The sequence below is a fragment of the Ochotona princeps genome, chromosome 8, assembly GCF_030435755.1.
Source record: "Ochotona princeps isolate mOchPri1 chromosome 8, mOchPri1.hap1, whole genome shotgun sequence".
NCBI lineage: Eukaryota > Metazoa > Chordata > Mammalia > Lagomorpha > Ochotonidae > Ochotona > Ochotona princeps.
In genome coordinates, this window is record NC_080839.1 from 82707288 (window position 1) to 82730690 (window position 23403).

The 23403-nt window shown below is 49.8% G+C and overlaps 1 protein-coding gene across 1 annotated transcript; it reads left to right on the top strand.

Annotated features, from left to right (window-relative positions):
* The first annotated feature begins 238 nt into the window (after positions 1-238).
* On the top strand, positions 239-17143 carry SH3YL1 (SH3 and SYLF domain containing 1). The gene is made up of 10 exons (XM_058668329.1): positions 239-535; positions 5981-6091; positions 6822-6935; positions 8426-8490; positions 10258-10370; positions 10657-10785; positions 13354-13528; positions 13926-14008; positions 15250-15302; positions 16679-17143. Coding segments are annotated over exons 1-10 (1035 nt in total). The 5' UTR covers positions 239-534; the 3' UTR covers positions 16870-17143.
* Positions 17144-23403: the final 6260 nt, after the last annotated feature.

Consider the following 23403-nt stretch of genomic DNA (forward strand, 5'->3'; position numbering starts at 1 on the left):
TGGAGCCACAAGTCACCTGGAGGACCGGTGGGCGGGGCCTGGAGACGCCCGGGACAGGGCGGGACCGGTGCCGGGCTGCGGGGGCGGGGCCTGGAGGCTCCTGGGGCGGGACGAGGGCGGGGCCGGACCGCGGGGGCGGGACCAGGCTACGGGGGCGGAGTCTGGCGGAGCCCGGGGCGGGGCGGAGGCGTGGCCGGGCTGCGGGCTCGCACACCTGAGCGCCCGGTGGGGAGGGGCTTGGGGTGCCACATCCCACGGGAGCGGCGGAGCGACGACCCCGAGTCCCCGCGACCAGGTGCACGGGCCCGCCCTCCCGCACCCCTGCCGGACCGGTTGCCCGTTTCTAGAAACACCGTGTGGGCTGAGGCCGGGCGTGCGGAGGCGGCCCTGCGGGGCCCGCGCCAGGCACAAGTGGGTGTCGTCTACCTGCTCACCTGGCTCTGGGGAGCTGGGCGGAGCCGAGCGGGGCTCGCGCTTCCTCTTCCTGCTCTGGGCGCGGAGCTTCGGGGCGCGGAGCCGGTGGCGCGGGGCGAGAGTGAGTGAGGGGCGGCGGGGGCGTGGTCGGGAGGCGCGGGGCGCCCGGCCCCTGACGCGTGCGGGGCGCGGAGCTCCGGCTGCACTGCGGGGCGGCGCGGGAGGGCATCTGCCTCTGCGCGGAGCGGAGGAAGAGGAGGGTCCGGGAGGCTGAAACCCGCGGCCAAGGTCGCCGGGGGGCCACCCTCCTCTGCGGGAGACACATCTTGAAGGTCGCCCTCTCAGGGGAGCTTGTTCGGAAGCGGGAGTGAGAATCTGGGTTTGGGGATCAAGGACAGGACTGGGATCACAGGGAGGGCGGTGCTGGCCGAGCTGACCACTGAACGCTGCTTAGGGTCAGGTCCTAGTGCTTCGCGGGCACAGCTGGGCCTCCGAGACTCTAGATGTGGGAGTCTCCTGCTCTTCGTGGGAGGAACCCCGTGTTGACCAAGGTGGGACCAGCATGGCGGGAAGTGATGCTGGGAGCAGGCTCCTGGACAGCAGGTGTGCCTCCAGGATTTCCTGACCCTCCTGCTCATAGCCATCCAACAGTCCCAAGAGAAAGGCCACAGGAGTGCCTTTGGGTGTAAAGTTCTTGTTAGGTTTCCCAGGAAGATTCTTGATCTAACTAGGAAAATGAGGGCTCAGCCTAGTGTTCACGGTGTGGGATCTAACCAAAACCTTGTCATCCTGCTGCCACAATGTGTGAGCTAGTGGACACCTTGTCAGGTGCTGTCACAGTGTGTGAGCTGATGGACACCTGTCATCCTGCTGTCACAGTGTGTGAGCTGATGGACACCTTGTCAGGTGCTGTCACAGTCACAGTGTGTGAGCTGATGGACACCTTGTCAGGTGCTGTCACAATGTGTGAGCTAGTGGACACCTGTCATCCTGCTGTCACAGTGTGTGAGCTGATGGACACCTTGTCAGGTGCTGTCACAGTGTGTGAGCTGATGGACACTTGTCAGGTGCTGTCACAGTGTGTGAGCTGATGGACACCTTGTCAGGTGCTGTCACAGTGTGTGAGCTGATGGACACCTGTCATCCTGCTGTCACAATGTGTGAGCTGATGGACACCTTGTCAGGTGCTGTCACAGTGATATGCACTAATCAGGCAGCTTTGCATATGTACGTTTCTTTTGTTCTGACTGGATCCCAGTGCACTTAGCCCAAGTACTGCGTGTCCTCAGCAGCATCTGGTGAGTTGGCATCTATTTCATATAAATTATGTAAGTTAATGATGTCATTAATGTCCAATGAATGAAAATATGATTGCTTTTCTAAACCTTCCTTTCCTGTTGGTTTTCTATCATACGTTTGAGCAGAGTAGTACAGTGGGTGGTAGTCCTGAGGGGTAGTTTGCGTTCCCTGAGCTTGGGCTAGCTTGGGGAGTTCAGTGGGGAGGGCTTTAGTATGTGCTTTGCTCCTGACCCTTGTTAGAGGGCTACACTGATAACTATTGACTCCAAGTTACTGCTGGCCCCAGTGACCCTAACCCTCATTTGATGCACCTGCAATACGTTGTAAAATCATTTCCAAGTAGTAACAGCTATGGCCATTTCCAAAGGGGGAAAAAAATCTCAATAGTCTGTAAACCTTCAGTTTAAAAAAAAAGCATCCTTAAGAAAGCTATGGTTCATCTACTCCATGGAATACTACTCAGCTATTAAAAAAACAAAATGCAGTTCTTTGTGGCCAAATGGGCCAAACTGGAAACCATAATGCTAAGGGAAATGAGCCAATCCCAAAAGGTTAAATACCACATGTTTGCCTTAATTTAAGATATGATGTTATGTATAACATGTTATGTTATGAATGTTATATGTTGTGTATAAACTAAAATTGAAGTGTAGGTGAGGTGGTCACAGAAGGTGGCTGGGAACTCGCATTTACTTTTAACATATTGGTTACTCATTACTATGTCAATTAATTCCATAATGATGTAAATTTTTGCTAATGGTATGTTGGAGCTTTCAATTGACTGGGATGATACTCTGCTGGCTCTGTCTTCAGACCAGAGAGGGTATACCTAAGAAGCCGTTGAACTTGACTGGACAATAAGATGCTGGACTCTATGTTTGGTATATGCTTGCAATGGGGGAATCTCAACTGAACTTGAGCTGTGGTTATGCAACAAGGTGGAGGAATCCACCATGGTGGGAGGGTTTGGGGAGGGGTGGGGAGAACCCAAGTACCTATGTAACTGTGTCACATAATACAATGTAATTAATGAAGTAAAATAATAAATAATTTTAAAAAAAAGCATCCTTGCGTGCAAATTTTCAAGTATTTTGTTTACTTTTACAGAAAACTTTACATGTAAATGTTTGTCAACTTGAGATTTAGCACTTGGGGAAAAACTCAAATATTTAGAGAATTTGCTCAACTTGGACTCGAGACTTGTCAGGCTTTTATTTAATTTTTTTTAATTTTAAGGATTTTAAAGTTTTCTTTATGTGAAAGGCAGAATCAGAGGGAGACATACAGAGAAGCTTGCCATCTACTTCTTTACTCCCCAGATGGTCGCAAAGGCAAGTCTGGACCAGGCCGAAGCCAGGTGTCCAGGTTTCCACCCAGGTCTCCAACGTGGGTGGCCTGGGCCAAGGGCTTGAGCCGTGAGATGCTGCTTTTCCAGAAACATTAACAGGGGGCTGGTTTGGAAGTAGAGCAGGCAAGACTTGAAATGTCACTCATACGGGATGCTGGTTTAGCAGGTGGTGGCTTAACCTGATGCACCACAATGCTGGGCCCTAATTTTTAACAACTTAGATATTTTCATTTTATTTGAAAGGTACAGTAAAAGAAATCTTCCTTCTGCTGGTTTATCCTCCAGATGCCCGCAGCAGCCAGGTCTGGGTCAGCCCAAAGCCAAGAGCCTAAACTCCATCTGGGTCACCCTCATGGGTTCTTGAGTTCTCACCTAATGCATCCTGAATGTTCAATAGTGGGGATCAGGCTCCAGATAGGAATTGCTAGGACCAGAGCAGGCCCTCCCCTATGGGATGCAAGGAGCTGGCTCTGGACAGGAATCATTGGGACCAGAGCAGGCCCTCCCGTATGGGATGCCAGCAGTCCAGGTGGGAAGGGACCACTGTGTCAGTGTGTACTTTTGACAGGGAAAGTCAGTCTGTGTAACTCTGAGCAGGAATATGACTTATGGAGAATTCATGGGATGAGAAATCTGATAGGCTGACAGTTGTACCAATTACCCACCTAGTCCCAGCCCAGTAGCCTCCTTCCTGTGTTTACAAAGCCAGCTGTGACCTTGCACTAATGCATGATGTTTAAAATAACAACTCTTGACTGTGGCATTCGCTAATTATACCAGATAGATACTGCTTGCTTGAGAGTTCAAAGCAGAAGGTCTTTTGCCAGGACGTGGTTTACACATTATTTACTCAGCTTTCATTGCACATGTGAGAAAATCTGGTCTGAAGTGACTTTAACAGAAAGTCCTGAGCTTGTCCAGGATTCACTCTTCCCTTCTGCCATGTGCTCCCTCGGCTTGGCCCTGGGACTGTGCTTGTGGAGACAAATCCTGTTAGCCACCGGGACCTGCCTTGGACCAGCTGGTTCTGCCAGCTCCCACAGGAGGCTCTGGCTGGGTGCTGGGCTTGAACCAGCCTTGCTGGGAAGCTCTGCTGGGCAGGAGTGCCTGGGCTTGACTGCTGTCCAGATGCACTGACCCTCAGCAGGTGCCTGGGCCACAGACCAGCCCTACTGCTGCTGGAATAAAGTGGCTCCGACACTCAGCAACAGGAAGAACCAGTTTCCACTACAGGTCACCAGTCTAGCTCCCCAGAGCCTGCTGAACCTCTGGGCATTCTGTTCTGACCTGTCAGGATTGAGTGGCTCAGATTGAGGAGGATTGAGAACAGACAGAGAGAGCAAGAAGCAGAAAGAGATGTCAGAGTGCTGCTGGCACCCTCGTGTCCACCCTCACCGCGTGAGCAGTCGCTTTGGGAATGGGAGTTGCAGGGCTTGGGTGTGGTGAAGGAGAGGAACAAAAATGGGGACAAAGAACAGCTGTGTGTGGCCATAGTGCTTACTATGTAGCCAAGCACTGGTACAATGTTGTTTGAGGAAATGGCCATATGTGTTGAAAGCCAGGAACAGGGGTAAAATGGACTTGCATTCTGGTGTTTCAGGAAGGTTTGTTTTCCCATGGGATTGACTGGGTCGGCCTAGGTGCTGAGCTCCAGCTCCTGAAAGCTGGTGGCAGAGAAGCTGCAGAGCAGGTCATGCAGCCTGCAGCCTCAGGGGTGGTGTTTGAGAGGCCTTGGGGAATGCAGAGGCAAAGGAGACGGGGCCTGTGTCTGCGGCTGCAGCCCTGACTGCCCCTACTTGGAGGCAAGTTCCAATGAGCCTCCATCCCCATCAGGGGCCACATTGATTGCAGCAGAAAGTATGCCAAACAGCAAAACAGCAAATGCAAGCAGACAAGAAAAAAAAATGCATCCCTCTTGTTGTCATCTTTCTGATGTGCCTCACCAGCAGTGAATGTGTTACTTTGTTTTTAAGATTTCTGTACATGTTTGAAAGATGAGTTAGAGAGCATCCTTTCATCTGATTCACTCCCTAAATAGCCACAGTGGCCAGGGCTGGGCCAGGCCAAAGGCAGGAACCAGGAGCTTCATTCTGTTCTCCGGCATGGGAGCAGGTTCCAGAACCATTCAGAGCCTCGGAGTTTACCCATTGGAGAGACTAGCCAGCAGCCACATCAAACAAGAACAGCCAAATATGGTAAATCCGCCATCCCTGGTCACAGACAATTATAAAATCACATCTCTTGTCAAGTTTTAAAAACGTATTTGTATAGAGGCACGTTAATTATAGGGAGAAGATAGAATGTGGCAGTTGGGCCAGATTTTGCTTAAAATATTTTACAGTCCTTGGATTTTATGATTTCTGAGGTGTTAAGTCTTTAGAGTTTCCAAACTTCAGAGTAGATTTGGAAAATATCTGTGAAATGGAAGTAACTGAGAACTTTCAAGTTTGTTTCCTCTGCTTTGTAGAATACATTTTTTTAAAGATTTATTTTTATTGGAAAGGCAGATCAAATTTAGGGAGAGAAGGAGAGACAGAGAGAAAGATCTTCCATCTGCTAGTTCACTCCCCAAGGGGTCACAACAGCCAGAGCTGAGCAAATCCAAAGCCAGAAGCCAGGAACTTCCTGCAGGTCTCCCACGCGAGTGCAGGGTCCCAAGGCCTTGGGTCAACCTCCACTGCTTTTCCAGGCTACAAGCAGGCAGCTGGTTGGAAACTGGAGCAGCCAGGACATGAATTGGTGCTCATATGAGATCCTGGTGCTTGTAAGGCAAGGATTTAGCCACTGAGACAATGCATGGAGCCCTTTGTAGAATACAGTTGGTTAGTGTGGGAAATATGTGAGAAAATGAAGTTGCAATAAATTTCTAACTTCTGTTTAGTAGATGTTTCATTAAAATACCTTCTTTTTGTCTTTTAGTGAATAATCCTATACCTTCTGATTTGAAGTCAGAAGCAAAGAAGGCTGCTAAAATACTAAGAGAATTCACAGAAATAACATCCAGAAATGGGCCTGATAAGATTATTCCTGGTAGGTAAATTGCTCAGTATGTTTGGTTGTCTTAAGTCATGCCCTGCCTTCCTTTTTAAAAAAATATTAATTATTATTGTTATTGTTTTTAATAATCTTACTTAGTTGATTAGGGTACCAAGGGTAAAGGGCTACAGGATGAAAATGGATAATACCATTGTTTCCACACTAATACTATCATTTTTTCCCTGTATCTGGGGTCAGGGATGAAACAAAGGGAAAAGCCCCACCCAGCCCTGCCTTCCTTTAGTCTTACTGATGGCTGGCAGCTGAACCAGGGACACCACAGGAGGTATTTACATTCTGTGGCAGATTAAGAAAGAATTATCCAAGAATTCCCAGCACACCTGCAGGTGTTCAGGTTGTTCAGACTCGGCCCTTGAGCCCCTTTCACAGTGAGGATCAGACTCGGCCTGGGGCAGTAAAGCAGGTTTCAGCAGGTTCCTGTTGATGGTGACCCAGGGAGCTGGTCCACACGGCCTGCCAAAGTGTGACCCTGGGAACCACTCCCTGCTCAGTCCCCTGTGTGTGTGTCAGGCTGTGTGTCAGTGTCTGTGTATGGGTCAGGTTGCAAAGCTTGCAGCATAGTAAACAGGGAGGAGTGGAGAGGCCCCGGGCTCCATCTGTTCATGGCTCGTAGCATCTCCCTGACCCTGTGCCCCAACTGATACTGTCGTCCTTAGGCTTGGTTAGCATAAACTCACATTCCTGCCACTCTTTTTATCTGCAGCCCATGTGATTGCCAAGGCCAAAGGCCTTGCCATTCTGTCTGTGGTCAAAGCTGGGTTTCTAGTGACCGCTAGAGGAGGCAGTGGGATTGTGCTGGCACGGCGACCAGATGGAAGTAAGTGCATGTGGGCTCATGGCATGGGCATGCCACAACCCTGATACTGCCTTCTGCCTCTCCCTCAGATACCTTCAAGGGAAGGCTGCAGGACTCCTCCTGCTCACCTACACCCCAGAGGAGAGCCTCCATGTGGGAGTCGGGACATAAGAGGGATGTGGCCTCTCTGGTGCCCTCCCCTCGAACTGGTGGGGAGATCTAACTCCTCTCTGTGTGTGAAGCCCTCTTGCCACAGCTCTGCACTGTGGGGTTGTGTCTGTCCCATGAGCTTGCTCTCGTCCTGTAAATGGCAGTATCACGTCAGGGGCAGGATAACTGGGTATTACTTTCTGGGATAAAACCTTTATGTTTCACAGATGAAATCCCAAGCACCAATACTTACGTTAATGTTTAGAACGTTAGTAGGTGCTGTGACTGGTGGCACCACCTTTTACACATGTAACATTAGCCCTTCTGTCCTATAAGGCAGCACATGATTCTAAAAGCCATTTAGTGGCCTGAGTAACATCCACTTGCAACAGAGGCAGGCATCCGTGGAGCAGCTGGCCGTGTCACTGTTGCCTGTCCAGGCAGTTCCCAGGAACCCTGTGCCTCATAGCCCTCATGTGGCTGCTAGGCAGAAGCCACAGAATTCCCTCATCCTCGGGCAGACTTGTGTCCCCAGGGTCTGTCGGGATCTCCATTGTGCCGCCTGTCTGCAGGTTTCTGAACCTGAATTTGTCCCTCCCTTTTGCAGAAGTTAATTTCAAACCTATCCAGGTCAGGCCCATCAGTCCCAGAATGACCTCAAAAATGGACGTGCACATCCCTGCTGCTGGTAGGACTGGTCACTGTGGCTGGGCCAGTCCCTACCTCAGCCTGAGAGTCAGCCCAGGATGGCCATGCTGGGGTGTGGCAGCCAGCAGAGAAGGGATAAAAAAACTTCACCTGGACTCACAGCTGCCCTGCCACGCTGACTGCTGCAATGGCAGGAGACACTGGTCCCAGCAGTCCCCAGTGCTGTGTGTCAAGGCAGGTGGGGTGGTCATACTCCTTTCCAGTGTCAGGAAACTCATCTTTCTGGAATTCTAATGGGCTTATTAACAGCCCCAATCCTGGGCTGCCATGAGGCATGGAAGGTGTCAAGACAGTTTTATACCCTCAAAAATCTATAGTAGAAACAATTTAGTATCATTACCCTGAGGGTGTGCTTACAAAAACTGTATGTGTAATCTTACTAGTGACTATAGCTACAGCTAAATTATTTTGTAACAATGTCCACAGTGGAAATCATCAAATGTTGTGGGTGTCTCAGTGGTTTGGTTTCCTGCATGTTGGAAGGCAGAGGTTGGAAAACATGGCTTTGTGAATTTGGGAGTCATCTGGTGCCTATCAAACCGGGGCTTCTTAACAAAGGAAAACTGTGTGGTTGTTTTCAAAGTAACTCCATCTATGTCTTACCATGTCATTCCTGTGTGTGATTCCATGTTGGAACAATGTGTGTGTTTCAGCATGGTCTGCACCCTCAGCCATCGGGATAGCTGGGCTCGGTGGAGGATTTGAAATAGGAATAGAGGTAAGTGCCTACTTGATATACAAAGGTCCAAAGTCATGGCCTTCCCACACTGACTTTGCCATGGATGCCTGTGAGAGACTGCCATCATCTGTGTTCCTCCGAAGCTACCCATGGCTCAGTGGCTCCCTGCCTGCCCTCGCGGGAAGGGTCTTTTCATTCAGCCTGCCTTCCTCCACTCACCCTCCTTGCCGTCTTGGGCATGACTTCCTGCGCTGTGTGCTCCACTTTCTATATCTCCATATGCTATCATCACAACAATAAATGATACAATGGTTAGTGGAAGAGAGAGTTGAGAGCAGAAAGTGTTTATTTACAGTTTTGGTTCAGTTCAGTGGATTTGAGTTGCAGAGCCTCACTCAGAGAAAGGCTTCATTCCTCTGTTATGAATGTGACATTGGATATGTTACATTCCTCAGGTATGCACTCAATAACATCATTACATTGTACCAATTATTCACAGTTCATTTTAAAGCTGTTAAGAAAGAAGAAATGTAAACAGAGACTGCTGTTCATGTGCACAGGCCAAGCACTGTACGTGGATGTGTGACGGTCACTGTACCACGGCCAGCCCTGTGGCCTGCACGTCTGTTGCTTATCCTGTGGAAACTCTCAGTCTACCTCCAGCCCATGGAGTCGCATGTTATGCTGCCTGTTGTGAATGGAGCATCCTTTATCATATGCTGTTCCACTTTTAATCTGCAGGGCTGCCTTTGACAGTTAAAATCATGGGGCCCTGTGAGCTGTGAGATTTGGATGAGTTCCAGGCTCCAGGATGCAGCCTGGCTCAGCCTGTCCTTGTTGCCATTTGGGGAGTGAGCCAGTGGTTGGCATCTTGTTTCGTCTCCATCGCTGTGCCTTCAGATCAACAATATTAAATCTTCTCTTGCTGAGTTCCTCACCCAGTGGCACTGCAGCCACCTCAGTCTGGGATTGTGTTCCTGTATTCCACCTGCCCTCCGCACCTAGACCTTCCCAGGAGCATCTGAGATTCCCCCAGCTGCGCATGGCCTCTGAGCTCAGAGAGCTGGTGCCTATCATGGGCCTGACTGCTTAGTGATTGCTCTGGACTGTTCCAGTGAAGTCTGCCCCCATTACCCTAACAGCACTGCAGCTCCTTGGAGGGTCAATCTTGATCTGGCTGTGCCCCAAGCATAGTGGCCCTTATTCATGGCTGGCACCTGTGCCGCTGCCTGGCACGGGTCTGTTCTCCTTGCTGAGCCCCTTAGGTCAGGGGTCTCCTCTTGCTGCTTTTCTGACTTCCTGCCAAGGGTTCAGCCTGTAGCTCATTGATGTGCCAGCCTCCTGTCACTTGTCTCACCGGCCCTCTATATCCACACCACTCTTGTACTTCTCCACTCTGTTCCCTCCAGGAGGGCTTGAGAGACCCTGTTCTCACTCATGCATCCTTCCCCAAGTTGGAGGTGGGTGTAGGGGCCCTGTCCTCCTGAGGCTCCCCTGCCCCCTCCAGGATGGTGAATGAGGCCAACACAGTTGGCATCCCGGGGTTCTTGAGATGAGTAGGCACTCTGGACCTGTCACCTGGAAGCATGCTCCCTCCCACAGCCGGGAGCTTCACCTTCTGGCTAAGAGTGCTTCAGGCTGCCTGGGGTGGGGGTGGGCTGCCCTGGTTCCTTGCCTGGTGCCTGCCTGCACTGCAGCTTCCCTGTGTTGAGTGTCTGTGTGTGTGCACATGTGTGCACATGCAGCATATTACTAATTTAAACTTGACTGTAACTGTTTCTGAACAAGTGTGTTTCCACCTCTTAGGTCTCAGACCTGGTGATAATCCTGAACTATGACCGAGCAGTAGAAGCTTTTGCAAAGGGCGGGAACCTGACGCTGGGAGGGAACCTCACTGTGGCCGTGGGGCCCCTGGGGAGGTGAGTTGTGGCTCAAGTGAAAGGTAAATGGAAATGAAGGCGTCTGTGACTTTCACATGCCCGAGGATCCAGGTTCCTCAGGCAAAAACACAACTGGTGTGTGTCATACGTTCCAACTATTCTTAGAAGCCACAGTAAAATGTTCTGAGGTTCTTGGTGTAGGAAGAATCTGAGGGCTCTGGGTCTCGTGCTGCATCCCCCACATCCCAAGAGTGTCCATCCAGGCTGCGGGGAAAGGGCCGAATGTGGACAGGAGGCCACTGCTCAGTCGCCAACATCCCTGCAGGAACCTGGAGGGAAACGTCGCTCTGCGGAGTCCAGCGGCCGTCTTCACCTACTGCAAGTCCAGAGGGCTCTTTGCTGGCGTCTCTCTGGAAGGCAGCTGTTTGATTGAAAGGAAAGAAACCAATCGAAAGTAAGTTCAAACTACAGTGGAAAGGAAGTGTGAAGGAACAATACCACTGAAAAACTGATGTACTTCTGAGATCCTGTGAGCACACGTGTCTATTAAAACATGCATTTTGTTTCTTTGAAAGACAGTGACAGGGCAGTAGAGTCAGAAAGGTCTTCCATGCACTGGCCCATTCCCCAAGTGGCCAGGCCAAAGCCAGGAACAGGAGTTCCGCCTGGGTGTCCCACCAGGGCCGCAGGGTTCCAGCCCATGGGCCATCTTCTGATGCATTCCCAGCTGCAGCAGCAGGGAGCTGGATCAGAGATGGAACAGCCAGGCTCAAACATGGTTGTTCTGTGTGGTCCAGCATCATAACCCACTGCACTGCAACACCATCCTGCCCCCTGCATCTGTTTAATACAGCAGCATGGAGCCCCAGCGGCACGTATTTAGAATTTGGTTTAGGAGCTGGTGGTAGGTACAGCAGTTACAAGGCTGCTGGTGTCACCTCTGGGCTTAGATCCCAGTTCCATGGTACATTCTAGCCTCCTGCTGGTGTGCACATGGCAGGGCAGTGCGTGGAGCCTCAAGTGGAGGCCCCCAGCTTCAGTCTGGCCTGTCCTGATTAAGGCAGGTATTTCTGTCTTTCAAATAAACAGTGCCTAAATTCATGTAAAAGTAATACATCCTCACAGAAAATAATAGCATTTGAGTCCTCTACGATGAACACGGTTCCCACTTTTCTTTGTTGTCTTCCAATACTTTCGTGAGATAATTTCTTGCCAGACCTGTTCAGTGGTACGTGCTGTCTTGCACATGTAGCATGAGACTGCGAGTGGAGGCTGGAGGTTGTGCTGCATTGTGTCCACAGTGCTAGAGGTTGGGGTGCCCCCATCATAACCTGCACCCCTCACTGCTAAGGCTCTCTTTTACTCTGCCTTTTTCTGCTGTGTCTAAGACAAGTTCTGATGAACAGTACAGTTTGATTTCAAACAAGAGAGTTGGAAATGGCCTAAGACATGAAGTAAAGCTGTGTTTGCTGATGGCAACTGGGTCATTTTTCCCAAAGTCTCAGAAACTGCCGTAAAACGTGGGAAGGCCCAGGGGAGGGCAGGACGGGGCCTGAGAGAATGGAGCACCTGGAGCCAGCAGAACCCCCTGCAGTCTGGCAGGCCCTGGGCCTCGGCTGCTGGAGACACTCAGAGTGCAGGGGTTTGTGCTCTGGTGGTTTGAAATGCAAACCAAGAAACAGAAAGTAGGGGGATGGTGAAGATGAAGGTGAACCCTTCACCTTACAGAATCAAGAGCCGTGTTTGTTTTTATGGCTGGGTTATTAATTTGAGAAACGTAACTTAAGAATGCTTTTAGGGGCTCTCATTCTAGACCTCTGGCAGGCTTTCCCACTAAAGGTCAATTGAACGCTAAATAAACTCAGACAAATACAATGTTAATGAATCGCAGGCCTTCCAAACATGTAAGGAAAATCTTTATTTAATTTTAGTAAAAGTAAACATTTGAAGGAAATTACAAAGCCATATACATAGATACCTTTCTTGTAAAAATGTAAGAAGTAAATGCCATAGAAATTTATGTACTTGTATATAAAACATTGTCCCTGAAAGTGTTACACATGCATTGGGTGCATGCGTAAGGATTGCTCATGTGTGTGTAAGTGTAAGGACTAGTGTGTGTATGTGTAAGTATTGTGTGTGTGCATGTGTGAGGATTGGTATGTGTGTAAGGATTGGGAGGTTGTAAGGGTTGGTTGTGAACATGTGTAAAGTGTGTGTAAAGATTGGTGTGTGTGTGTATAAGAATTGGTGTGTGTGAGGATTGGTATGTGTGAGTAAGGATTGTGTTTGTGTGTGTAAGGACTGTGTATAAGGATTATATGTGTAATAATTGAGGATTGGTGTGTGTAAGGATTGTATTTGCAAGGACTATGCGTGTAAGGATTGTGTGAGGATTGGTGTGTGTGTAAGGATTGGTTGTGAACATGTGTAAAGATTGTGTATAAGGATTGGTATGTGTGTAAGGATTGGTGTGTATGAGGATTGGTGTGTGTGAGTAAGGATTGTGTTTGTGTGAAAGGACTGTGTGTAAGGATTGTGTGAGGATTGGTGTGTGTGTGAGGATTGGGGTGTGTGTAAGGGTTGGTTGTGAACATGTGTAAGGATTGTGTGTGAGGATTGGTGTGTGTGTGTAAAGATTGTTTTTGTGTGTAAGGACTGTGTATAAGGATTGTGTGAGAATTGGTGTGTGTGAGGATCGGTGTGTATGTGTGTAGAAGTATTGGGGTGTGTGCCTATGTGAACATGTGTGTGTATGTTTTAGTATTCATCTGTGGGGAGATATGCTTTTGTATTACTAATGGACAACTCATCAATACTGTTGATGAGTTGCTGTTATTGCCTCTGGGAGTGAACTTGAGGTGGACTTAGGAGTTGAATGTCAGATGTGGCCTTGATTGTTAAGGGTTGCGACAAGGCATGTGTGAAATGCTAAACATGAGTGATTATGCAGGTATGTGTGCTGCTTTTAGCTCCAGAGAAGATCCTTGTGTGTTAAAGAAATATGTGTGTTTCCGGCTAGATTCTATTGCCAGGACATCCGTGCCTACGACATTCTCTTTGGAGAGATGCCGCCGCCAGCCCAGGCGGATGGTCTCTACGAGATCCTCGACTCCTTCACTGAAAAGTATGAGAGTGCCGAACAGCGAGCCAATGCCAGGAGAGCGGCACGGGAGCAGCAGCGGCAGGAGGCCTCGGTGGGCCCACCTTTCCCCTCACTGTCACAGGGTCACCCAAGCACACCTTCCATGTGCTATCTGAACAAGAGCTGTGAGGCAGAACCTGGAATGCTGGCTGATGTACCAGTAGCATCTGCGACCTAGCAGCCATGCTGTCAGGCCACAGCACCCAGCATGGGATGCCTGGAAGCCCATAGCTTAGGCCAATACTGCCATTCTCCTCCCCTTGCCAGCTGCTGTCATGCCCACAGGTCCTCGGGATGGGCACTGGGCACCCTAGCTTAGCCTTTTGGTTCCATCACACTGGACCCAGTGCAGGGTTTGGAAGCCGCTTATTGGAAGCACCCAGCATGTGCCCTGCAGGGGAACATTCCACAGAGACGGCTTGAACCTCATTTGTGTTTGTTCCACTCAGGCTAGAGATGTACCTCCCAAGCCAGCAAGCAGACCCCAACAACCACCCGTGCCAGGCCAGCTGAGCTCCGACTCCAACAGTAAGTTGGAGTAATTGTTGTTAATAACTATGAAAACTTTAAGCTACATTGTTAAACTTGAGACCCCAAAAGAACTCTGTTTAAAAAGAAAATCTAACATGGTCAGGCTCTTCTGAGTATACCAGATTCTCTGCTGTAATTTCTGAAGACATCTCCTTCATAAGTAATTTATCTTTGAAGTTTTTCTCATTCATTTTGTCATTTCTTCTGAAGATTTTGATTGTATTGATTTGAAATGAGAACATGACTGTCGTTCATATGTAGAAATTCATGTTTCTGAGTGCTAATTTTACCACACTGTCCTAGGGCCCAAAGTTGTTTATGGGGTGGTTTTAGCCAGATGGACTTTAGGAAGTGTCAGGCTGTGGTCTTACCCACCTTCCATCTCTCATTTCTGGGTCAATAACTTTTTAATTTCATGTGTGGAGTTTACTGTACATGGGAGCTTATAAAGAAAGCGATCTTACATGACAGCCAGCTCCTGGACACGGGTGCAGCAAGTTCACTGTTGGCCCCTCCACAAGAACTCTGTCCAGGTAGAGGAGGTGCTTCCATAGCGAGTTCTCGGTTGAAGAGCACCCTCTCTGCTACCTGCACGAATCTGTGGTCTGGACTCACCAAGAGCTGGTCCTGCCACTCTCGGCCACCTACCCTGTCCCTGGCCCTGCCCTCACGGCTGGGCCGAGGGTGAATCTGCTCAGGTTCCGGTGAGGAACCCCTAGTTCCTCCACACAGCACTGCTCAGAGTGTAAGCCAGAGCCAGGCTGAAGTACAGGGCCAGGGAGAGGCTGGTGAGCCCCAAACCTTCCCACGGGTGAGGGACTGTGCAACCTGACAATAGGCAGTTCAGAATTCCCAGCAGTCCTGGGGCAGAAGGCAGACTTTTGTGCACCTGTATGCTGGGTTCTTCACCTGCCACACGCTTGGAGGGACTTCTGATGGGGGACACCCCCGTGAGTCTGGAGGTGGTGACACTCCCCATGGATCCTGATAGGTGACGCCCCCATGGGTCCTAATGACACCCCCATGGATCTTGACAGGTAACACTCCTCATGGGTGTTGATAGGTGATGTTTCCCTGGTCTGACGGGTGACACTTCCCTGGACACTGATGGGTGATGTCCCCCTGACATTCCCATCCATCCCTGGGATCTAACACCTTTGCATTTCCAGGACAGGACTTAGCATCATTGTCTGTTTTGTGTATGCTAGAACCTTCCCTCATCTTTTGCTTCTTTGCAGGTAGCACGAACAGACGCAGGCTCTACCCTGAGCTCCCCAGCTGTCAGGACAAAGCAGGTAAGTGGACTCGGTCCAGTGCCTCTGACAGCCACACACACTCTCAGCGATGGACAAGGGTGCAGCCTCCAAGGGAACCCTGTCATTTCCTCTGTTGGTTTTCCAACCTGCTGGGAGTGGCTGCTGCCCAGGACACCTGCCCCAAGGGCCTGCCCAAAGGAAGGAACTGTTGGGACCCTGTCATCCCACAGCTCTGAGAGTCAGGCCAAGCCTGTTTGTTTTGACACAACTGAATCCAAGTTGCATTCCCTCTAGGCTTGGTCCCCAGCAGTTTCCTGAATTCCAAGAATTAATATTTTCATGTTCAAATGCTTTGCTATTATCACTTCTTAAAATGCCATGATTTCTGCTGGTAAAACAAATGGTCCTTCAACTTGTGTCATGAAGATACTTTTTACAAATTGTTCTGGGAAGAAGTAAACAGCTATTTGCCAGTGGAGGAAGTAGGCATTAATGCTTTTGTCCCTTTGTGACATCACCCCACACGACTGGAGGAGGGGGCCTATGTCCATGGACTGATAACTGGCACTGGTTCTCCTCAGTGATTGGTATGCATGTCCATTGTGCGTCAGTGTTTCAGGCACTGTGAGACTTGGGGCCATCCCCCTCCTCCTCAAACGCAGGACATGAGCCTGCCATGTGTGCCCAAGGCCCAATCCACCCGGCAGAGCTGTGCTGTGGTTCTGGGTGTGGGGTGGCACTGGGAGCTAACAGCAGGCCTCCCTTCTGGGGGCTCACAGCCGAGACCACCAGAGCTTGGGCCAACAGGAGCACGAGGTGTTCATTCTCATATAAGCAGTTTCAGCCTGCAGATTTGGGTTCCAGTTTTCAGAGGGGTCCCTGAACTTGACCTGCTGGCAGAGTGCAGAGACTGAGGTCTGGGTCAGGCAGGAGGCAGGTGACAGTGGACTGTTCTGTTGGAAGTGACGAGACTCCAGCTCTGCATGGGTCCTGGAGAGGCCAGCATTGTCAGTCCCTGTGAGACTCCAGGCACCTGCTGCGGCTGTTGGACTGTTAGCTTTCACTGGTTTGTGTTTGTGTGTCAGGGCAGAACAACTTAAGTCATATTCTCATTACAACCCAGGTCGAAGTTCATCTCTAAAATTGCCCCACAGCCGCTCCCCATGTGCCCCTCCCATGCTGGTGAGGGTAGCTGAGCCAGTCCACAGCCATCTCTGCAACTTGCTCCAAGGACGGAACTGCGGCTGGTGTTGGGGCCCCAGCCTGGTCCCTCATCTTGCCCACTTAGCAGTGCCACTGCCTGCAGGCGCTGCCCACCTCAGCTGCAGAGCTGCGAATACTGACCCTCTGTGTGGCTATGCATGCTGTCCCTGGGCCAAGGGAAATGTGAGTAACTTTGGTCTTTCTTGTTTTAGGCCGTTTGAGTCAACCAGTAGAAGTGACAGCACTGTATTCCTTTGAAGGACAACAGCCAGGGGATCTGCACTTTCAAGCTGGAGACAGAATCACAGTTTTATCCAAAACAGATTCCAATTTTGACTGGTGGGAAGGAAAGCTCCGGGGCCAGACTGGCATTTTCCCGGCCAACTATGTCACCATGAACTGAGTTGGCTGAGTTCTTTTCTAAGAATCACAATTGTTTTCCTCACTGACACATGATCTAATCAAGCAGTATCTGATGTTAGCTTAAAAGTACTTCGACATACTTTTAATCCAGTATGTAATAATTTTTCTGAATACTACTAATGAACTTTCTGCCCATCTTTAAATACTTCATGCTAATTTTAACATGCTGTTTAATAGCTAATACCCAGTGATCTATATGGGCGTAGTGGTTTGGCGTTCGTTTTTAAATACTAAACATTGGATCTGGATATGTATATTGTGACTGATTAATGTCAGTTTATTTCTATTTACACAGTAGACAGAGAAAAATCGCTCTGACCAGGGCCCTCAGACTAGCATCAGGCATGAACACTTAAACTCAAGCCTTCAGACACCGCAGTGTCCTGAGGCAGGCTTCTGCAGGCCCCTGTGGAACCCACGTGTGCTGCGTGTTGTCCCAGAACAGAACGAGCACTCGGATATCCAGTCAATACAGTTGCTCTCATTTTGTTTGGTGGTGGACAGAGTGGCTGTCTGTCCCTCATCTGCCATCACAGACCCTCCCTGGACACAGCTGGACTCTGGGTGTTCTCTGTTGTAAGGCTGCCCCACTCCAGGCTCCCCCCAGATGGCCACCAGGTGACACCTGCCTTCCTACCCTCTCCCACTTCCCTCTGTCTTCCTCTCTCTCTTCTTATCTCCCTTTCTCTCCATTTCTCTCCCCCTCTGGCCCCCTCTACCTCTCTCTCATCTCCCTCTCTGTACCCATTTCTCTCAGACTCTCTTTTCTCTCCGTCTCTGTCTCCTTTCTTCTTTCTCCGTGTCTCTCCATCTCTCTTTTTCCCACACCAGTCTCCCATGGTGTCTCCTGCCATCCGTGGACTCCCCTTGGCTCTGACTTGCTTCCCAGGACACCCTCAGTAGCCTAGCCTCATGCACAGTCCTCGCAGCCCCACACTGTGAGCACATACCCACACTCTGGTTACAGGATCCTTCAACAGGAGACTGAAGACCTGCATGACAATCACCAGCAACAAGGAGACCATGATGTGTCCACAGATCCTGCAGTTTTCTCCTCCCCTGACTCAAGGACCCTGCCTGAGCTTCCTGATCCCGCAGTGACCTTCCCAAGCCCACTGAGTGGATGTCATGCTCAGAATGGGACCCCGTGAGGGCCAGGCCAGGAGCTGCATTCTGGGGTTGTATGTGAAGCACACGAGCTGAGGTACAGGAAATCTGGATGGATGTCAGTCTGCAGGTCTCCCTACCCAGGCTCCCCTGGCTGAGGCTGCGCTCCTATCCCAGCATCTCCATAGCCAGCTGACGCACCTGCCTGGGCAGGGCTTTATCCAGGCCTCCAAACCACGGGAAACATCCTGCTTGTGTCGTGCCTTGCTAGGCACAGACCCCACCCAAAAAACATCAGACCTCATGCCACCAGTGAAGTAGTGAGGCCCTGAGGGGCAGGGACAGCAGCACAGCTGAGTGAAGGAGTGAAGGTAAGAGGTAGGGGTAGAGCAGCTGAGTGAAGGGTGAGGGCCTGAGGGGTTGGGGTGCAGCAGCTGAGTGAAGGGATGAGGGCACTAGCTTAAAATTCTGTGAGACCGGGCTCGGCAGCGTGGCCTAGTGGCTAAGGTCCTTGCCTTGATCCCATATGGCTGCTGGTTCTAATCCCGGCAGCTCCACTTCCTCTCTATCTCTCCCCCTCTCAGTATATCTGACTTTGTAATAAAAATAAAATAAATCTTTAAAAAAAAAAAAAATTCTGTGAGACCAGCTGGGCCACTGCTGTGCTGGGCTGTGTGCTAGCACACATACTATGTGGGCTCAGGATTGTGATTTCATTATCAGCGGCAACGACAAAACTACCTCCACACTTGAGACCCGTGGAGTTCTTCGGCAGAGTAGCAGAAGTAGGAGCTGCTACCTGAGGCACCTGTGGTCTTTGGCATGCTGCGGGGACCCCCCACCCAGACTGTGACGCTGGTTCAGAACACACCATCTGGGCCTTGAACACTGGCTCTGGATCCAGGCTGGCCCTCACCAGCATGGATCCAGCAGCAACAGTGGTCTGGTTGCCACACGAGAATCTAGACTTCCTCTAGTTCTGGTGAATTCTGTACTGCCTAGTGGATCCTGAATGTTCCTGCTGATGGAGTAAACCAGTGTGGTTTGTGTCGCTGAGAACAATGTGATTATGTGGTCAAAAGCAACAATAACACATGTTTAATTTCACATAATTACATTTGTTAAAAACTGGCAAATGATTTTTTTTCCCTTTAACTTATAGAACACTCATCCTCTCATTTAAATGAACAAAACTCAAATCTGTGCTTCTGCTCTTGACCTGTCAGTTCTTTCCAAACCTCCCATCATGTAGAGACCCCAGGGCTGATCGCTGCTGTACCCCAGCCCCTCAGGCCCTCACCCCTTCACTCAGCTGCTGTACCCCAGCCCCTCAGGCCCTCACCCCTTCACTCAGCTGCTGTACCCCAGCCCCTCAGGCCCTCACCCCTTCACTCAGCTGCTGTACCCCAGCCCCTCAGGCCCTCACCCCTTCACTCCACTACTATACCCCAACCCCTCAGGCCTCACCCCTTCACTCAACTGCTATACCCCAACCTCTTACCCTCAACCCTTCACTCAGCTACTGTACCCTAACCTCTCAGGCCCTTACCCTTCACTCAGCTGCTGTACCCCAGCCCCTCAGGCCCTCACCCCTTCACTCAGCTACTGTACCCCCACCTCTTGCCATCACCCCTTCACTCAGCTGCTGTACCCCGACCCCTCAGGCCATCACCCCTTCACTCAGGCAGGTGTACATGAACCATGGGCTGGATGGTGGATTTGTGTAGCCAGGGGCTGAACAGTGGATCTGCGAGGCCTGTGAGGCCATGAGGTAGACAGTGGGTCTGAGTGGCCCATGAGGATGGCCAGGAGCGGACATTCCAAAGGACTGAACTCTCGAGGAGAATGCTGGTGTTTCACACAGTTAGGCTTCATTTCTGAGTTAAAGTGTTAGCCAATGATTTGAAGCCCACATACAGAGTTAGTTTGTAAAACAACTAGCTCAGTATTATTTTAATTGTACTTGACAGGAGTGCTGTACTCTAAATACCAAACTAAACATCTTTTTCTAGGTCACTTACAAATATTCCTAAAAAAACAAACCTTCCCTGCAATTGCTCTTGAATTTTGGCATGAACACTTACTCCTTAAAAATGACACCAGGACCTGGCACAGTATCCTAGTGGCTAAAGTCCTTGCTTTGAACATGCTGGGATCCCATATGGGTGCCGGTTCTAATCCTGGCAGCTCCACTTCCCATCCAGCTCCCTGCTTGTGGACTGGGAAAGCAGTCGAGGACAGCCCAAAGCCTTCGGACCCTGCACCCTCGTGGGAGACCTGGAAGAAGATCTGGGCTCCTGGCTTTGGATTGGCAGAGTTCCGGCCGTTGCAGTCACTTGGGGAGTGAATCATCGGACGGAAGATCTTCCTCTCTGTCTCTCCTATCTATATATCTGCCTTTCCAATAAAAATAAATAAATCTTAAAAAAAAAAAGACACCAAAACCCTTGATTGATTTCCCCTTGCTGCCTACCATAGCAAGAGAAACCCATGGTTCCACAGTTATCTAAGAAAGCTGGTGCATCCCCGCCATGGCACTAATGATTAGAGAAAACATCAAAGCCAACCTCCTTTCCCCAGTTAGATAACAGATTGTGTTTGTTACTGTGTAATTTCAGCAAACACACAACTATGATACTTTCACAGGCCAGGCAGAACACTTGGGAGCAGGAGGAAGCCGTTGTGTTAACTGCTTCCTTGAATTAAAAGATGGCTGAGATGATACCGTCCAATCTGGCCCTTACTTATTCAAGGGGGGAGAGAGAGAACTTGCCCAGGCTTGGGGTCACTCCCCAAATGGCCACAGCTGGACTAGGCAGAAGTCAGAGCTGGGAGCTCCATGTGAATGCCCCACGAGGGTGACAAGGACCCAAGCACTTGTCCTGTCATCCACAGCTTACCCAGGCACAGCATCAGGCAGCTGGATTGGAAGAGAAGCAGCCAGGATCCTAACTGGCTTAGCTCATTATGCCACAACACAAGCCACATCAGTTTTTAGTTTTAAAATGAACATGAACATGTTGTGGAGTGTGGCATGTGAATCCCACATGTTGAGTAACTTCTCACTTTGTACACATTATTTCCAGCCTTACTGCTGTCTGACACTGCATGAGCACATACATTCTGTGGCCGCTGTGACCACACCCTGCTCTCCTGAAAACACTGCAAATACTCAAGAGAGGTCTGCATGTCACCACGTCGCTCCCAGCAGACAAGATATGCAGGTACCACCCAGAGGCTGCTTTGGAGCTTCAGTCACCCCAAGACCTCCAAGATCTGAATATCTTTGGGGTTGGTGTGGGACACACCACCATACATAGAGTGGATACCCACCAAGATGTGAGGTCCTTTCAAAAACCTAGATTAGGGTAGGAGCTTCAAATCACCTGTACAACTGTATATCACCATACCTGTGTATCATTGTACACACACCTATAACCTTACACCCACATATCACTCTACACTTGTGCATTTCTGTTTACCTGAGTACCAGTGTTGCTGGACCAGGTTTAAACGTCAGTGACTCTGCTTCTGTGGTCTGCATGGGTGTGACACTCCGAGTTCCCAGGGGTTTCCTGGCACTGGGAGGCAGAAGTGATATGCCCTGACTCCCGCGCCTCCATTGCGCTAGGGCTAGTCCGCGCAGGGCTACTCCCACTGATGTGCAGATCGAATCCCCACAGGATCTTTTCTACTCCTTAACTACTTCCTTCCCACCAACGCCATCCTGGGGCTGGGCCAGACGTTGTTGAGAACCACAAACTCTCGCGAAGCAAGGCGTGGACAGACACGTCAACATGCATGTGCTGAAATAAGTTTATCTTCTTTCTCCGCTTCCATAGACGCTGTGAGGACTCCCTACCCAGCAGGTGTCCCAGCCCCCTGAAGACTACTGTGCCCAACCAGTGGGGGATCCTCGCTCAGTACTGCTGAGCCTCAGCTCTGAGCAAGCGGAGGCCTCCCTGACGGTTTGGGGGAGCCCCCTGGTGGCCGTACGCCCGAGGGGTGCGTTGAGGCGGGTGTGTAGCTCTTAGGCAACCCAAGATCTTGAGGATAGACCAGCGCTTTCCCCAAATCTGCCCGGTCCGCGGTCTGGCAGGGACACAGCCCTGCTTGTCCAGCTCACACTCCAGCTGGGGGGCGTGGGGCGCCGCAGTGGTGACTCCGTCTGCAGCTCGGGTCCTTAATATCCGTGCCGTCTACATCAGCGTGAAAGCTGACGCCTGCGGCCTCACCTTAGAACAAGTTTGCCGATTTCCTCAGTGGTGAAGAGAGTAGCTACATCCTCATCTTGGACCCAACTAGCACAGAATCTGACAAATGTCTCAAAAAAAAAAAAAAAAAAAAAAAAAAAAAGGCAGCTACTATTGTCACTGAGTAAATTAATTCCAGTAAATTGACTTTAAGAGAGTATTTTGTAGACACACTTGAAATCTAAGCATCCTGATAACATTCAAATTTTTAAGGATTTTGTTGCAGGATTGTGTTTGCATGTGGGAAGTCTCACACACACACACACACACACACGAGATGCAAAGAACTTGTGATGCATTAAGAAACCTTCAAACTTCTGGAAGAAAATATTGGAAACACTCTGCAAGATTTAGGTGTAGGCCCTGACTTCCTAAAAAAAAAAAAAAAAAAAGCAAAAAAAGCAATATCAATTAAGACCAAAATAAACAAATGGTAGTACATCAAACTAACAAGCTTCTGTACAGCAAAGGAAACAATCAACAAAGTAAAAAAGCAACCCACAGAATGGAAGAAGATCTTTGTACACTACATAGGTGATAGGGGGCTAATCTCGAGAATATTCAAAGATCTCCAGAACAACCAAAACACCAAAACAAACAAACCACTCAAGAAATGGACACAGGAAATGGGCAGACACTTCACAAAGGAACTAACCCAAATGGCAAACAAACATGAAAAAATTCTCAAGCTCTCTGGCAATAAGGGAAATCCAAATTAAGACATCAATGAGGAACCACCTAATACCAGTAAGAATGGCTCACATACAAAAAACCACCACTACTTGCTGGTGAGGATGTGGGGAAAAGGGAATCCTCCTCCACTGCTGGTGGGGCTACAGATTGATACAGACTCTGTGGAAATCAGCATGGAGAACACTGAACTCAAAATCTGCATACCATATGATCTAGCAATAGCTCTTCTAGGAATATATCCAAAACACCTGTAACACCAGAAACCAACATACACCCCTATGTTCATAGCAACACAATCAATAATTGCAAAACTTGGAAGCAACCGAAATGCCCATCAGCAGAAGACTGAATATGAAAGCTCTGGTTCATCTACTCCATGGAATACTACTCAGCTATTAACGAAATGCAGTTCTTTGTGGTCAAATGGGCCCAACTGGAAACCATTATGCTAAGGGAAAGGA

Coding starts and splice junctions, on each gene's coding strand:
- SH3YL1 (XM_058668329.1), top strand. Junction 10,371..10,656: donor GCCGTGGGGCCCCTGGGGAG/GTGAGTTGTGGC, acceptor ACATCCCTGCAG/GAACCTGGAGGGAAACGTCG. Junction 15,303..16,678: donor CAGCTGTCAGGACAAAGCAG/GTAAGTGGACTC, acceptor TTCTTGTTTTAG/GCCGTTTGAGTCAACCAGTA.